The sequence below is a fragment of the Ovis aries genome, chromosome 10, assembly GCF_016772045.2.
Source record: "Ovis aries strain OAR_USU_Benz2616 breed Rambouillet chromosome 10, ARS-UI_Ramb_v3.0, whole genome shotgun sequence".
NCBI lineage: Eukaryota > Metazoa > Chordata > Mammalia > Artiodactyla > Bovidae > Ovis > Ovis aries.
This window is the reverse complement of record NC_056063.1, coordinates 28833713-28851551: the sequence shown is the minus strand read 5'-3', so window position 1 is coordinate 28851551 and position 17839 is coordinate 28833713. Positions and strand designations below refer to the sequence as shown.

Below are 17839 nucleotides of genomic sequence, written 5' to 3'. Positions count from 1 at the left end.
ATCTCTGGTCAGGGAACCAGATCCCACATGCCACAGCTAAGAGTTTGCATGCCACAACTAAGATCTGGCATGCTGTAACAAAGACCCAGTGCAGCCAACTAAATAAATATTAAATAAATATTTAATAAAAATAAAATAAAATATTTATTATAAATAAAATTTATTTATTTATTAAATAAATAATATTTAAAGAAAGAAAAAAGGAAGTTTGAATAAATAACATCCCTGTTGGGATAGGTATATTCACTTCCAGAGTGTAGTTCACATCCTCCAAAATACAAAAGAGAAAAACACAACAGCAGTTCAGGAGAACTCCTATTTTTCCCTGATAAATGCTGGTTCTTTTAGTAGGGGAACAAAAACAGAGACGCAAGAAAACTAGCTCTACCAGGATAAGAGTAGCTTCATGCACTAACTGTGAAGAAAGGCTAACCATTCCACTCTTCTTTCATGGTAGTCACTTCACAAGAGGCTGGAACAAATAATGAAACTTCTATCAATCAAGATATGGTTAGATATAAGCTCCACTTGACCAAGGTCAGGCCACTCCAGAGTGACTCCCAAAGAGTAGAATGCTGGAGGAGAAATGGAGGAGACTACACTAGGGTGGCCAGGGCACTTTCCAGTAGAGTAAGTCCCCACCAGTAAGCTTCATGCTTCTGCCGAAACATCATCCAGTTAGGCTATCTTAGGTGATTCAACAAACACCACAAAACGCCTGGTGGTTTTCCAACTAACTGTAACATGTCCATAGAGGTTTTCTTCTTTCTATTACTACTCTGTAAAGTATGCTCCGTCCCAAACAATGCTACTCAAAGTGTTATCTGTACTGATGCCAGTCCATGAGAAACCAGTAACTTTTGCAAGAATTTGAGAATAATTTTTGTTATCTTGTTGAATTGAATTATAAAGTATTTGACATATTAAAATTTTTCTACTAAATTCACTTTTTAATTATATTTTACTAAATTATCAGACTACAATGCATTGGAAAATTTAAAAAAAAACAACACTTTTCACCATGAAGAGTTTGAAAAACACCAATTAAAACTAATATTAACTGTCATATTTCTGGTAAAAATCTCTTGTGATTCCTACTGTCAGCAAGATAAGTCTTAGCTCGTTAACACTGTGTTTTCAGTCTCCTTTATCAGGCCCCTTCTCTCAAGTAGAGTTTCCTAACTATTGTGCTTGGCACCGCCTCTGATGGGTACAGATAAGACTGCTAAATGAAGCCCATGGCAGGTGGAATTTCTGAGCTCCAGGACCAAAAGCCTTGGGAAGAGTAGCCTGGTCCATTTACTCCAGCAAATCCCACAAATTTTGTCTTCTGTGTGTGTTATAACGTAGACAAGATTGAGAACTGATGTTTGGAGTTACCTCTTGTTACACTTTAGACTAAACTTTATGCTCCACCAACAATAAAAGGCCTGCTCTCCCATCCATACCCAAATTTCTATTTTCAACCCAGACCTCTCCCATGAACTCTAAACACACTATCTATTCTACATCTCCATTCAATGTCCAGAAAGCACCTAAAACTTAAGATGCCCAAAACTAAACAGGAAAACAGCTGTTTTCCTTTCTAAATGTGCTCCTCCTATATTGTATCTTAGTAAACTGTAACTTCATCCTTCTCATACCCATTATTTGATGAATTTTAGCAAATCTTGTTAGTTCTAGCTTCAACCAGTTCTCACTACCTCTACCTTTGTTCCCTGGCCAAGGTCTCAATCACCTCTCATTTGGATTATTCCAAGAGCCATCAAGTTAGTCCCTGCTTCCATTCTTATATCTCTAAAGTGAGTCTCAAGACAGCAGCCAGAACTGACTTTGAATAACTTAAAACACAAGTCAGATCACATCATCCCCTGCTCAAAACCCTCCAACAGCTTCCCATTTCAAGCAGAGTAAAGGTCTGTATTTCTTCAATAATTTACAAGGCCCATTATCATCTTGTTCCTTTTTCCTCTCTCTTCTACCACCTTGCCCTTTGCTCACTTAGCTCCAAACTGTCCCACCTCATCAGAGCTCTCACTTGCAGGACCCTCAGTCCTGCTCCATCCTTGCTTCTTTCTTTGCTAATTCACTCTCATTTTCTTCAAGCCTCTGCTCAAATGTTACCTTATCAATTCAGCCTTTATCGATCACTTCAAGTGAAGTGGTACACATTCCACTAAGCCTCATCCTCCTTATACCACTTATGCTGCTTCAATTTTGTCCACAGCACTTACCATCTGACCTCCCAGATACCTGTTTATTGATTTAGCCTGTTTCCCTACCCTGACTCAGGTAGGGAGGGCAGAGGTTTTGTCTGCTTTGCTCACTGATCTATCATTAAACGGAGAAGGCAATGGTACCCCACTCCAGTACTCTTGCCTGGAAAATCCCATGGATGGAGGAGACTGGTAGGCTGTAGTCCATGGGGTCGCTAGGAGTCAGACACAACTGAGCGACTTCACTTTCACTTTTCACTTTCATGCACTGGAGAAGGAAATGGCAACCCATTCCAGTGTTCTTGCCTGGAGAATCCTAGGGACGGGGGAGCCTGGCGGGCTGCAGTCTATGGGATCACACAGAGTTGGACACGACTGAAGTGACGTAGAAGCAGCAGCAGCTATCATTAAAACAATGCCTGGCACATAGTAAGCACTCATGAAACACTGTTGAATGAATAAATATAAGCGTGAATAAATTCAATACTTACTGTTACCCATCTCTGAGCCTTTGACCATTCAGTTACTACTGTCCACAGCCTTTCCCCCTTACCTATTTTCCCTTACTAAACTCCACTTTTTCCTATGTCCAGTCCTCCACATTTCACTGACTACCAATGTACTAAATGAACAGTGGAAAAGTAATTAACTCCACTGCAACACACTCATCCAGAAAACATTTTACTGACCCTTCTTACTACTGGTTCATATTTCTCAACCACATTCCTTCAATCAGAAAACACCATTCCATCCCCAGAAACTGTAGCCTACACCTGCTGTTTTCTCACTGCACTGAGTACTTCTACTATGTATCTGCACAGATTGTGCCAGAAGTCAAGATACACCTGATGTTCTTAGAAACAACATAAATCATTCTGATACGCACCAAGCAAGACAATTCAGAGGAAGCCCTATTTCAAATCCCTCCCCTGTACCCCCCCCGGCCCCCGTGCATATCATGTTCATCAGTCCATCATCCACCAAGAAATGATACACTGAAACAATCAGTAAAATAAGTTTCCAGTCTTACAATACCACTCCTGCCAATGGCCTAGTGTTATCCCTGTATGCACTCAACCTTACTCATTTACTCAGCTGCATTTCAGTTTCTGGTCCCTCTTTGTCTCCCAGATTATTATGCTTTTGTTTTCTATTCATTGACTGGATTTATTGTTTCCTCAGAATAATGCTTGGTTTTTTCTGAAACTATGTTAACACCTACTTCCGCTCTTTTAAACCACCCTTGGTAAGATGCTCACCTGAATTTCAGTCCGAAAGACCTACTACACTCTGTGACTTCAGCAGGTCTAATCCAGTTCCTATAAGCGGAGAATTCATATGACCAAACAAACATTTCTTGTACTTTCCACATTATTTCCACAACACAACTAACCAACACCTTACTTATTAGAAAGCCTCAACAGCAAATTACTTAATTAAAACCTGATTAGCTGCTTTTTCTTCCGATTTCCTTTCTCCATTGAGCACTATCTATACTCCCCCTAGATAATGTCATTCCTCTATAGGTAAACTGTTTCTAAATATATAATAATTTCTTCTACTGCACTGTTAGAGTAGAAAATAATCTAAGAAGTGATTCAAAAAGAATGGTACGTTATCAAAAATTTAGAATACTAGCATTTAAAATAATAAACACAAGATACTAGTAATTAAGATAATATAAACTTAAAAATATTACAAATTTTAAAAGAAACTTAAAATATTACTCCTCTCTGACTCTCCAACAAATGCCTTCTTCCCCTTTGTCTACTCTGTCACCTGGACTGCACTACAAAAATAGAAAGCTGACATCCACTCAAATTGATGTTCCCATCTGAATGACTCATTTCACAAAAGCCTAGGGTGCAATGAAGTTTCACATAACTACAGGTAAGCTGATATCTCACTGTCACACGAACATGACACATAAGGTTATGATGAAAAACAAAACAAAAAAATGTATTCATGAAAGCTAAGGGTGGTGGGGAAAAGCTCCTTACTTTTATTATGCTTGACATTAAAAGAATTTTTTTTCTTCTGTTAAAGAAATGGATTTGTGTGAACTGGCCAATACACTGTCTGTGAAACTAATCATACCATATTTGTCAATGAAGATGAGAATATCAAACTGACTCGATCATACCAAGAGTAAATACAACACAAATGAAAAATCAGTGCCACTCTTGACAAAAACGCATACATCCCAAACTGTTTTGAAGTATTACACAGCTTAATTTCTGACTGCCTATGCTAACAAGTATCTTTGTTAAATAACAAAAAACCCAGACTTTATCCTTTAGACCTTTCTAACTAGTATAAAACTCAACCAATTGCTTTGTTTCCTTTTCTGCCATCTCTAGTGCATAAGTGAAATCATCAAAAGGCAAACAAAATCAGTTTCAAGGTTAACACACAAGCTACTTCAGCTAAAATTCTAACATACTCCAATAATCCATCCAATAATCCTATTTAAGAAGGTATTCTCATTTAAGAGGAAAAGTTTCATAAAACTAAGTGACTTGCCCAAGTTGCAATTTGAAATTCTGTGCTCTACTAAAAGTGGAGGTTTCTGCTTTTCAAAACAATCTCTGAGGTAGAGCAAAGATAGTGTCTGAAACACAGAACTCGGGTGCACAATGAACAGCTCACAGGGCAGGCAGCCCACTATACATTTCTTAATGAAACGCATTCCATTTTCAGAAAGTTTTGAACTAAATTAAAAATTAAGAACCACTGACCAAGTCAAATGTCCTCATTGTATACATAAAGGAACTACAGAAGAAATGCCTCACAAGTGCCTCTCAAGTATAGTAGTACAATACTGTGTACTAGTTTGTTAGGACTGTGACAAAATGCAGACTGGGTGGCTTAAACAGCAGTTTATTTTCTCACAATTCTAGAAGCTTTAAGTCTGAGATCAAGGTGTCCACAAGGTTGGTTTCTTCTAAGGCCTCTCTCTTTCACTGGTAGATGGCCTTCTTCTGCCAATGTCTTCAAAGGTCTTCCTTCTGTTTATGGCTGTGTCCTAATTTCCTGTTCTTAAAAGGACACCAGTTATATTGAATTACAGCCCATCCATATCTTAATTATCTCATTAAAGGTACTATCTCCAAATATAATTACTTGCTGAGGTACTGAGGGTTAGGACCTCAACATATGAATTTTGAGGGGTCATAATTCAGCCCATTTAACACTCCACTCTCTTGCCTCCCATCAACTAATGTCCTTCTCATATGCAAAACACATTCATCCCATTCCAAGAGCCCACAGAGTGTTAGCCCCTTCTAGCATCAACTCTAGAAGGAGATGGCAACCCACTCCAGTATTCTTGCCTAGAGAATCCAAGGGATGGAGGAGCCTGCTGGACTGACATCTATGGAGTCACACAGAGTCGGACACAACTGAAGTGACTTAGCAGCAGTAGCAGCATCAACTCTTAAATCCAAAAATCTTATCTAAATACCATTTAAACCAGCTATGGGTCAACTTGAGATATGATTTATCCTGAGGCAAAATTTCTCTTCAGCTGTTATTTAACCATGTGACTGCAGACAACTTGTATGCTTTCAAAATGTTTCCATCCCAAAAAGGAAAAATCAGAAAGAGGAGATGATGGATCCCGAGCAAGACTGTAGTAAGGCAAGTTTCATAAGATTTTAATGTTGAATAATATTTAATAATCAACAATAAAAAACAATCTATGGCTCCATGTTCTGGGCCCACTGGGCTGGAGCCCCATCCTATCAGGCTTGGTGCTCTGACCCCATGGTGGCAGTGGCAGCCCTGTTGACCTCTGAATTGCCTTCAGAGTCATGCTACTCTTTTCTTGGAGGAAAACACTTGCTCTCAGCCAGGTGACACAGATGGCTCTACTGACTTGTCTTATAGAATCGAAGTCTGACAGCCTCCCTCATTTCATCCTGTCTCTGTCCCTTTCAGTCCAAGCTGGTAGTGTTTCTGCTGCCATAACCCAATCTCAGGTCCTGCTGAGATGGCTTTATGAATCTCTAAGTCACATGTCCATACTCCCTTTATCAAATGGTTGTCTAGCAACAGCCTTGATGTTGTCTCCAGACACACTTTCGAATTTTTTGCAACATGCATAGGCTGAGAATTCCAAATCTTCAAAGTTTTGGTTCCATTTTGCTTAATAAATCTTTCTCCAATTATCTTTGTCCTCTTGTGTTTTAGCATAAGCAGCAAGGAGAAACCAGGCCACACTTTTAACACTCTGCTTATAAATTTCAGTTAAATATCCAAGTTTATCACTGAACAGTTCAATTTCCCAGAAACCCATAGAACACAATTTAGCCAAGCTTCCTGCCACCTTATAACATGACTGCCTTTCCTTACGTTTCCAGTAACATGTTCCTCACTTTCATCTGGGACCTTATCAGAAGCACCCTTTTCTTATTTCTATTAATATGATCATACAAGCTAAGTGATAGAAACCTTCCTGATAGCCCTCTTTCAGAGCCCTCAGCAGAATAACCTTTAATGTTCATATTTCTAACTATAATCACAGAAGGCAACCTTGGCTTTTTCTAACATGAAGCTCAAAATTATTCCAGCCTCTGCAATAGCCAGTTCTAAAGCCATTTCTACATTCTTAGATATTTCTTAGAGCAGCATCCCACTTCCCAGTACCAAAATCTGTGTCCGTTTTCCAAAGCCACAAACATCAGTCAGGGTTGCTTAAACAACAGCAATTAACCTTCTCACAATTCCGGAGGTTAGAAGTTCAAGATCAAGGTGTCAGCAGGGTAGGTTTCTTCAAAAGCCTCTCTCCTTGGCTTGCAGATGGCTGTCTTCCTCCAGTGTTGTTAAGATCTTCCCTTTTTGTGTGTCTGTATCCTAATCACCTCTTAAGGACACCAATCATATTGGATCAGGGTCCAATCGTATGACTTCATTTTACCTTAATTACCTCTAAAGGGCCTGTATCCTAAAAATAGTCACATTATAAAATACTGGATCAGGACTTCCAACACTTGAAATTTTAAGAGGACACAATTAAGCCCATAACAAGCTGAGACTTCTCATATTCACTTATTGCATGAACACTGAATACCACTCTTTCTCACTGTTCTGATGACCATGTAACTGGTACAACCTCCAACACATGGTGCTTAAGAATAAAAAGGAGAGGAAATAATCATATACAAATTAATGGAAAAAAGTACATGAGAGCATATAATATGTATTTTGGACTTCACCAAGCCTGCCTGCTACATCCAAGAAGGTTTCCTTGAAGAGCTCCCATCTGAAGGGTGAGTATGGAAAGGCTGTGTGCACATAGAACTTTCCAGGAAAAAGGAACAGAATAGTACATTCAAGAAATTGAGAAGTGGCCAGTAGGGCTGGAACACAGAAAGTATGAGGAGTAACAAAACATGAGGTTGGAAAGGAAGGTAGGGGCCACATCAACCACATTATGGTTTTTGGTCTTTATCCTAACAGCAATGGGAAGCACCTGAAAGGTTCTATTCATGATCATATTTTCATTTTACAAAGATCACTCTCGAAAAAAGGGGGCACTAAGGGTTTCTAATTTGCTGGTAATGTTCTACTTCTTGAGTAGGATTCTGGTTACATGGGTATGTTCACTGTGAAAATCTACTGAGCTATATACTTAAACTTTAAGCACTTTTCTATATCTACATTATATTTCAGTCTTCTAAGACTGTGGAGAAAAAGGGCTAGAATAGAGAAAGTACAGCTGTGGGGACTCCAGCATCAGGAAGAGATGATAATTCAAACTATTCTTATGGAAAAACCCAAACAAACTTTTTGGCCAACCCAATACAAAGATGGCAGTCAAAAATGAAGAGACTCGAGATAATTAAGTGGCAAAATTCAAATACCCCAGTTGATGAACTGAATATGAAGGAGGAAAGAAGGCATCAAAGAAGACTCTCAAGTATCTGTTTACAAAAATAGATGGATGGTAGATCCATTCTCCACGAATTAAAGTCCTGGAGTTCCACAGATGTGACAGATCACAGATTCAATTTTTCAGGCTTTAGAGTAGAAATCTCAACTAGGCAGTTAAGTATATAGGCTGGAGCACAGAGGACAGGTTTAAAAAGAAAACACCATTGGGGAGAAATACTATTAAAAGAAGGGCTTCCCCCATGGCTCAGTGGTAAAGAATCAGCCTGCAATGCAGCAGACCTGGGTTCAATCCCTGGGTCAGAAGATCCCCTGGAAAAGGGCATGACAGCCCACTGCAGTATTCTTGCCTGGAAAATCCCATGGACAGAGAAGCCTGACAGGCAACAGTCCATAGGGTCGCAAAAAGTCTGAAGTGACTGAGCACACGCACACAGGAGGTCCTGCACTACTACAGGCAATGGATCAGGTTCTGCGGACAGTTATGAACAGAACAAACAGGTTATCATAGAACTTTTATTCTAATTCAAAAGACCCCCAACAAATTGTATTCAACTACTATCAGGTACTGTGATGAAAACAACAGGACGGTTTAACAGAGTGACAGAGGTGGGGCTACTTTACTTTAGATTGGAATAGTTAGGGCTCTCTGTGGAGGTGACACTGAGGTGAGACTTGAATGCTTAGAATTATGCAAGGCACAGGAACAACAGAAACAATTTAGAGCATTCCAGAAAGAAAAAAAGAGCTTAGTGTTTAAAGCAAGGTTAAGCTTTGCATATCTGAAAAACAGAGCAAAAGGCCAGTATAGACACAATGTAGTAAATGAAGAGCAGAGGGTACAAAACACAGTCAGGGAAGAAGCCAAGGGCCAGACCACATAGACTTTAAGCAGGAGGGATGTAATTTATACTTAAAAAAATTTTAAGTTATAGATTTCTCTAGTTCCTCTGTGGCAAAGATAAATGTGGAGAGACTACTAGGTCCTAGGGAGACATGATGAAGTCTCATGGGGAAAGTTAAGAGGAAGAATAGAAGTGTTAAAGAAAATATAAAAAAATAATCTCTAAATGACCCTAAAAGAAACAAAGTCTCAAGGCTGCCCTACTTACCTGTATTCTAGTACTTAAGTTTTTGATCACAAATCTAAAGACTACTAACAAGATTCAAAATTTCAAACAAAAGGCTCTGATACTGTTAGATAAAACAAGTTAGATGGATGAGCCTTCCTCTCTGCTTGGACGCTCTTTCTTAGCAAGTATCAAACACAACTAATTCACACTTTGTATCTCCATGTTTCCTAAATTATGAACTGCCCTATACAGTTGTTGTATTTAGATGAATGGGTCCTTAGTATCAAGAGGTTGATTATTTTCTGGAGAAGACGTTTAATATTCAACAAATATTTATTGACTCTTTAAAGGACAAAGCTTCAAAGACAAGACAAGGAAGATCATGCTTTCACGCCCTTAAGAAGTGAAAATTAAAGTCACTGAGTCGTGTCCGACTCTTTGCCATCCTATGGACTGCACAGGCCATGGAATTCTCCAGACCAGAAAACTGGAGTGGGTAGCCTTTACCTTCTCCAGGGGATGTTCCCAACCCAGGGATCGAACCCAGGTCTCCCACACTGCAGGCAGATACTTTACCAGCTGAGCCATCAGAGAAAGATAATCTTTCTTATTATAATGCCTGGGCTCTATTGGTCTTTACACAGCAAAGGGAAGATGTGGAAGGAGAAATTACCACTTTTGCCCACTAGCTCTCCAGCTTTAACAATTTCTTTCCTATCATTCCCCAGAACTAAATTTTTTTCCTCACTACTTTCCAATTAATTCAAAATGTCTAACCCAGGTCTCCTATCACATTTCTTATAAATACTTCAATTTACTTATATTCAAAATTAAATGTTTTAACCATATCTTTGTCAGTTACATTATATTTCAATAATCTCAATCTCCTAATGCAGTTTCATGAACCAAAAACTATCTTAATCTATTCATGAAACCAATGCTATTTCTTCCCCACTCTAACAAAAACTCTACCTGATTTCCAATTTAGAAACAACAACAAAAATAAAATCCAGAAACTACTCTCAAGGAATTTAAAAAAATCAAGTAAGATCCAGCCCTTCTATTTTTTAAGTTAACTAAAACAAAATAAGGCACATTTTCAACAGTAAGAACTCTTCATTTTGTACTCAAAGGCTTTCCTTACAGAATCTAATTAATTCAATATTTTATTTCTATAGAAAACTTAACAGGCTCCTTTACTGTTCTTTTAGAAAATTAATGTAAACAACATAAAAGAAAAAGGATGCTAATTATTACAAAAGGTAAAAAAACCTAAATTCTTCAGAAATTCAGAAAACTAATGTGATTTCCATGACAGCTACTGCTAGCACACTTAATAAATAAGTGGACATCAAAAGAAAAATCTACTAACATCACTTAAAACAGTGTTGGTCTATTTAGGAAATAACTCCCTCAAAGACTCCTCTAACAGGGAAGCCCCATGCTCTCTCAAAATTAATCAGCAAAACACACAGCTTACACAATTTAACAATCCATTTATTGAATACTACATAGCTCAAGTGCTGGCTAAAATCAGGAGATATTAAAATAAAATATAAAAGCACAACAGCATATATAAAAATGTAATTCAAAAGATGTTGCTGAAATATGATTATCAACCATCAGTGTACACTGCAGAAAATAATTATATACTAAATGGCATCCAAGCTTTCAATTTTGACTTAAAATAAGCATTCTAGTGGTCATGTATGGATGTGAGAGTTGGACTGTGAAGAAAGCTAAGTGCTGAAGAACTGATGCTTTTGAACTGTGGTGTTGGAGAAGACTCTTGAGAGTCCCTTGGACTGCAAGGAGATCCAACCAGTCCATTCTAAAGGAGATCAGTCCTGGGTGTTCTTTGGAAGGACTGATGCTAAAGCTGAAACTCCAGTACTTTGGCCACCTCAGGCGAAGAGTTGACTCATTGGAAAAGACTCTGATGCTGGGAGGGATTGGGGGCAGGAGGAGAAGGGGACGACAGAGGATGAGATGGCTGGATGGCATCACGGACTCGATGGACCTGAGCCTGAGTCAACTCTGGAAGCTGGTGATGGACAGGGAGGCCTGGCGTGCTGCGATTCATGGGATCGCAAAGAGTTGGACACGACTGAGCGACTGAACTGAACTGAATTGAAGCATTCTAAATAAATGGTCACTTTCAGATTTCTTCACTCAGCTTCACTGGTGAGTCAACATACCTCTAACCCTATACACTCAAAAAGGTACCATAAGAATGAACTCAGTTTTCCACTGGAATTTCTTTGCTGCCTAGAAAAAGACCCTAAATTAATAACAAGAATTTAACCAAAGATAACTACGTGGTTTAAAAGATAAAATGAGCTGCAATGAGGAATACGTCTGAACTAGATGTGACTCCTAGTTATCATCACTTCCCAGAGAAACTATGTTCACAGGATAAATTGCTTAATTTCTCTTAAGTTTCTGTTTTCTCTTTATAAAAAATTAGAGAGACTGTATGATATAAAAATAACATCTACAATTACACTTAGAAAAGGGATAGGCACTGACAGGCATTAACTAAATGGTAGCTACTTAAATAAGTATTATTAAATTAAGGCTTGTTTGTATTAAAATCCTATTGCTCGTTGTAGTAGTATTGGAGAATATGAAGAATCACCTATAAAAGTTGAACTCAAAAATAGCTTTCAGCACCATTCACTTAAGGTCAGATAAAAGAATCATGACAACAGTGAATTCCTTAAGAGTGAATTTCCAACTACTTTTATCAACTGGTCTATCAGGAAGAGGCTTGAGTACTGTAAAATAAGTTTTTCTCAAATATATACATCCAAGTACTACATTATACTTATGGGATTCCTAACCAGTGAATAGGGCTTTCCAGGTGGCTCAGTGGTAACACAGAATTTGCCTGTTAAGCAGGAGACGCAGGTTTGATCCCTGGGTCTGGAAGAGCCCCTGGAGGAGGAAATGGCAATCCACTCCAGTATTTCTGCCTGGGAAATTCCTAGGACAGAGAAACCTGGAGGGCTAAACAGGTTAGGGGGCGCATGGGGTGGGAAAACAGCAGGATACAACTTAGTGACTAAACAACAACAACAGTAACACCGATTGATTCTTATAAACCTTTCCAACTATTTTCATATCAAAGTTCTACCTAAACCATACAGTCAGGAAACTGCAAACCTGTAGTTTGTACGTTTAACATGATGAAATAAGGTTCATAAGGAACAATGAGTTCAGTGTAACACAGAAGGGAAAAAAGTTACCTCTATTTTTGACAGAAACTTACCATCCCACCATCTTCATTAAAAATGTTATGAAGTTAACATGAGGATAGCTGAGCAGAAAATGGAGTGAAGAAAAAGAAAACATGTATAGGAAAAGACTATGAAAGAAACATGATTTCTAATACCATTAAGAAGAAAAAAGAAAATGAAAAAAATGTTTATTTTTTTAAAAAGAAAAAATAAATAAAAAGAAAGAACTCATGATCCTTTTCCAAATCAAATTTTCTTTCATTCTGATATACTAAAAAGACTGAAGAGTCCAGAACTACAATTGAAGAGACAGTAACAAAGTTGTATAATTACTGTTGTAGGGTAAAAGTTTATCTTTACATGTCCTATCTGAGGATATAGATGAAACTGCAAAACAAAAAATAATCCAAATAAAGTATATTTTAATAGATTGTACTGAACTTGAACACAATTTTAACCATGAATGAACAGATTATTCTTATTTTTTTTCCCTTACCTACCTATAATAAAGTTGAAAGGCAAAAAGCCTAGTAGGCCATCTCAAAAATCTCTCCATCTTCCCATTAATTTACAAACAGTTCAATTGAAAAAAAAAACAAACACGGAAATATTAACAACTGCACAACACCAATGAAGTCTTCAGTCATTCCCAAAGTAGATACAATGCTCTGGTAATGTGACTATATCTAAGATTAGAGGTTAGAGTATGGCTGTGTCCGTGTTAGATAAAAGTTTATTTTTTACACACTTAAGACAGCTTACTAAAGTTAATGGACTTCATGCTGGGAAGTCCATTGTAATGACTGCAATTTTTATACCTGGAATGAGACAGGGTTATCTTTCAGAGAATAAAATTTGTTAGGAGGAAAGGGAAGAAAAGGATTATTTCTAATCTAACTAACCAAAGTAAACAAAATTTATCTTCTATTAAAGATAACAAAAAGTCAAAACGTTCCAAACTGACACAGTTCTAGCTTCAAAAATAACTCATTTTTTCTCTGAGGATCTCTTTTCAGAGATTTTTATGCTACTCTTTCCCCTTGTTTCTGTGTATAAATTGATAGCAAAACTGTATTGAGAATTTCCATAGGTGATATTCAAAATTGTATATTCCATTACAAAAATTAGGCCACTCAGTACAATCTATATAAAGATACTGAATCTAAGTTTTCTAATTCTAGTTGCAAAAATCATAATTATAAACTTTTCAAGATTTGCTCTGAAATTTACAGCCAGGCACAACTGAAAATTGTTTAGACTTAAGACTTAGGCAATTTGAATCAACTGAACTGAATTAATTTAAATGCTGCTCAGCAAAGAAAAAAAAAGGAATAAAAATCACACATAAGACAATCACTAATTACTCCTTCCAGAATCTACTTCAATGAATTCATTTAATACTACTTCTTGCCATCTTTAGGATATTTTAAGGAAAAAAATCTGGCATACATATAGGGAAACCAATTGCTTTAATAATACCTTAATTTAAAAAATAAAATAAAATATGCAAATCTTATTTAACTGTGAAGAGAAAGAAAACCATCACCAAAGAGGATAACCATTAATCCCTAACATAATCTTTCCTTTCACAAAAATTACAGCTAACAATTTTAATAAGAAAAAAATTTTTATTTATAAATTATAATGTACAAAATTTAACTCTAAAACCCACTAATGATCTGCTGTTCTGCTGCCATCAAATGTTTATTTTGAATGGTCATTGTAACAAAACTAAGTAATATTGTCTTTTGTTATGATTCTAGACTAAGAGGCATTACTCTATTTATAAAGGGTTGCAGACAAACACAGACATACACTCCAGCCCTACCAACTGAATTCTCAGTTATTAGGATTCAGTTAATCCTCAGTTACTGCATTTATGTTACACTACTACATGATACTTCAATAAACCCTAGGACACCTATCTCATCAAGGTACTAATATATGAACAACCACATTTCTTCAACATTTTTCCAAACAGAACATTACCAATTTTCTCTGAAAATACTTAGAAAACCAGACTCAGAAAGTCAGACATTTCCACCACAACAAAAACTCAATTATGGGCAAAACAAATATTTTATATCCTTTGATATCATAAATTCTTTCAAAACTTACCTATTTATAAAACTGGAAAATTTCATAACCTGTATTATTTAGGTAAGAGATAAGCAAACTTCAAGTAGTTAAATCCACCCTATCACACAATCAACAAAATACAACCTGATTTTCTGTAAACAATCTTACTTTAAAACACGTAATATATTAAAAAGCTAGTATTTTCTTTTAGGAAAGTGAATAATGAAAGGTCAATTTAAAAAGCATCAAAAGTTCAACTTAATTACCACACAAATATTTTTATTGGCAGTACTGACATATAGAAAGATATAAATTTACTTTTCAAAAAGAATCTTTCCGAACCAGACTAGAATCTATATTCTGTTTAACTAAATTGTTCACCTTAGTTAAATATGATGAGTAATGCCCATTTTTTTCTTTGTGATGGAGAACAACTCAGAATGGCAGGAAGCAGCAGAGGGAGCTAGTCCATTAGGAATATATCTAAATTTTAAAAAAGAATGTCTGAATAGAAGGAAAAACTTGGATGAAAAAACTTTTAATTGGTGAATTTCATCTTTTATTACATATTCATTTCTCTGTTCTGTTACTGTTCCAAAGTAAAAAATAACATTAGTCAGAATGCTTGGGGGAACTTTTAATTTACTCTGTTTTTTAAAAATAAAAAAATTGGGGACTTCCCTGGTGGTCCAGTGGTTAAACTCCATGTTTCCAATGCAGGGGGTGCACGTTCGATCCCTAGCCAAGGAACTGAGATCCCACATACCAAGTAGTGTGGCCAAAACACAAACCAAAAAAATACAAAAAGCCCCAACAAAAACATCTCCTAGAATGTTACCTCATCACCTCAGTAAACATTTATAACTTTTAAAAATATTTGGTAATGATTAACGATCTCTTTACTACTCAAAAATTATTAGGAGATGACATTCAATCTGTAATAAAATCTGGAAATTTATTTTATACACTTACTATTATGAACAAGTTGCTTCATCATTTGTATCTTCCAAAGGCAATTCTCTAGATCCTCGAAATAAATCTGGCTGCTGTTCAAAACCTAATGGTACTATTACTTCTAAATAAAGTTTTATAAGGACAAAGAGAAAGGAGCACAAAATATATACCTAACAGTTGTTTCACCTGTCCCAAAATTAAATCCTTCTTCTATTTCAAAATGTCAATTTACATAATAAAATGCTGGGAAAAGCAAGCCCAAATACCAGGAAGTACTACTCTGAAACAAAAGAATTATGAAAATAGTGAATAAAGGAAACATGAACACATAATTGTATATACATTTATACATAAAACATGAGTTAGTATATTTCTACTATTATCATAGTTAGGATGAACAAATATATACAAACATACATGTGTTAAAACAAAATAAAATACAGTAATACTCATTTAAATGTAAACAGTACTGGAGACTACAAATAAAAATTATATTAACTCATTAAAGGCAATATAATAAAGACCTTGTTAAAGTACTACATTTAGTTTTGAGCCTTGCAATTAGTATCACTTAATAATTTAATATTAGTTTAAAAGTAATATAAGGATGTGAGAGAACATTTAAAGCTGAAAAAAAATTCTAAAAAGTTTTAAAACAACATCGGAAAAAGATTATGAGATTCACCACTTTGCTCTACACCTATAACTACCACAACACTGTTAATCAACTATACTTCATACAAAATAAAATTAAAGAAAAAAATATACTGTAGGATTTAGGATAGGTTGGTTTAGGAGAAAGAAGACTTAAAGGACATGAACTATTACCATGTAAAACACATAAAAAATTTTCAACAGTTGTAATTAGCTTGTTTTTTTTTCTCCTAAAAATGGATAAATCAGAGCAAAATTAGGATGAATTGCCCAAGAGCTCTGAAATGAATTCCATCTCGATTTTAAAATTTTAAGTGATGGAACACAATCTTACAAAAATGATAAAGTGAGATACACAGTTGTCCTTAAAGAAAAGCTAAAACCTGGAGAAGTAAAACAATCCAGAGGACAAATCTTCCTATAATTAATGCTAAGGAGCTGTCTAAAATATTTTTCACACTAGAATTATCCTGTGTTAATTTAAATAGAGAAAAGTGATATACTATCAGAATAACGTGAAGAGCTTTTATAAACTATATAGTCATTGCCCTGTTTTTCATTCCAGAATTGGGGAGTATGGAGAGACAGGGAATGGCTTAAGAAGAAGGGTGATGAAAACATAAATTACAGAGGAAAAAACCCCTGGTGACTGATATACCTACTGTATTGGCATTTGACAAAGAATTTTGTTTTAGTAAGTGATATGCTAATTACTGCTTAGAAATACTTTATAAAGATGAATTTGCAGAAAAGCATAATTTTACCAGTATTATAAATAGAAGAATCAACTAAAGTTCCTGTAACAAGTTAATATTAAATATTTAAGATAGTCAAAGAAAAATACTTAAGTTTTATGAAAAGTTGAATTTAGGTATGAACTATAAAACTATCTGACATCTACAAAAGATAAAATCAGTTTAAAATTCAATTATAGAAAAACATTCTGGTTCCTACCCACTCTACTCAGGGGTCTTCATAATAACCAAAAGTATTACAACAAAAGATTATAAAAACATTTAAAATACAATTTTATATAATTTTTATTTACACTTCAAAATTTAAACAACTTGCTGGGAACATCTTTTGTGAGGCAATGTGGTCTTTTGTTAAAATCTGAAACTACTTAAGTTTCAAGACAGGCTCACTAATTTTTTTTAAGGGCAAGCAACAAATGAGTTAGCTGAAATAGCCAACTTAATGATTATTTGTAACACAGACTTCATTATGTGAGCCTAGAGAGCCTCCCCACCTCTGTCTCTCCTGTGAAGGAGGAGGTCTTTGTGTGCTTTTGTGTGGCGGTTCCACTGAATTCATTACAATAGAGATGGACATTTGATATTCATAACGATCCAACATCTGAGCAATCTTCTTTCGAGACACACCATGTTTATTCCTCCTAACAAAAAAGAAAAGGATTTTAATTCTATTTTTTAAGAATGTATAGGATTAACCTATTTTAGAGTAACAGAGCAAAATAGAGTCTAAATCACATTTTGCAAATAAATACTAGAAGATATACCTCTAAAAAAAGAGCTCTCTTAGTTTTAAACAATATAGTAAAAAGGCTTAAAATACCATAAATCACAGCAAAATGTTAACTGATTATACTTTCTTCACATAGAACTAACTACTGGTTCACTGAACCACTGAGTTAATGACCCCCAACTTTTAAACAACAAAATAAAAAGATTATGCAACACCGTTTTGAGAATTACAGAAGAATTGAATGGGT

At 35.8% G+C, this 17839-nt stretch overlaps 1 protein-coding gene across 5 annotated transcripts in view; it reads right to left on the bottom strand.

The window, feature by feature from the left end:
- N4BP2L2 (NEDD4 binding protein 2 like 2) overlaps positions 1–17839 on the bottom strand; it is a 67953-nt gene that overhangs the window by 34273 nt on the left and 15841 nt on the right. For 4 of the 5 annotated variants that reach the window (XM_060394459.1, XM_012184609.5, XM_012184610.4 and 1 more), the window contains one exon: positions 17357–17503. In XM_060394459.1, the coding sequence (XP_060250442.1) occupies positions 17357–17503 (147 nt within the window). Of the gene's footprint in view, positions 1–14761; positions 17504–17839 lie in introns of those variants that run through there. The other variant, XM_042254813.2, reaches the window with a different exon arrangement.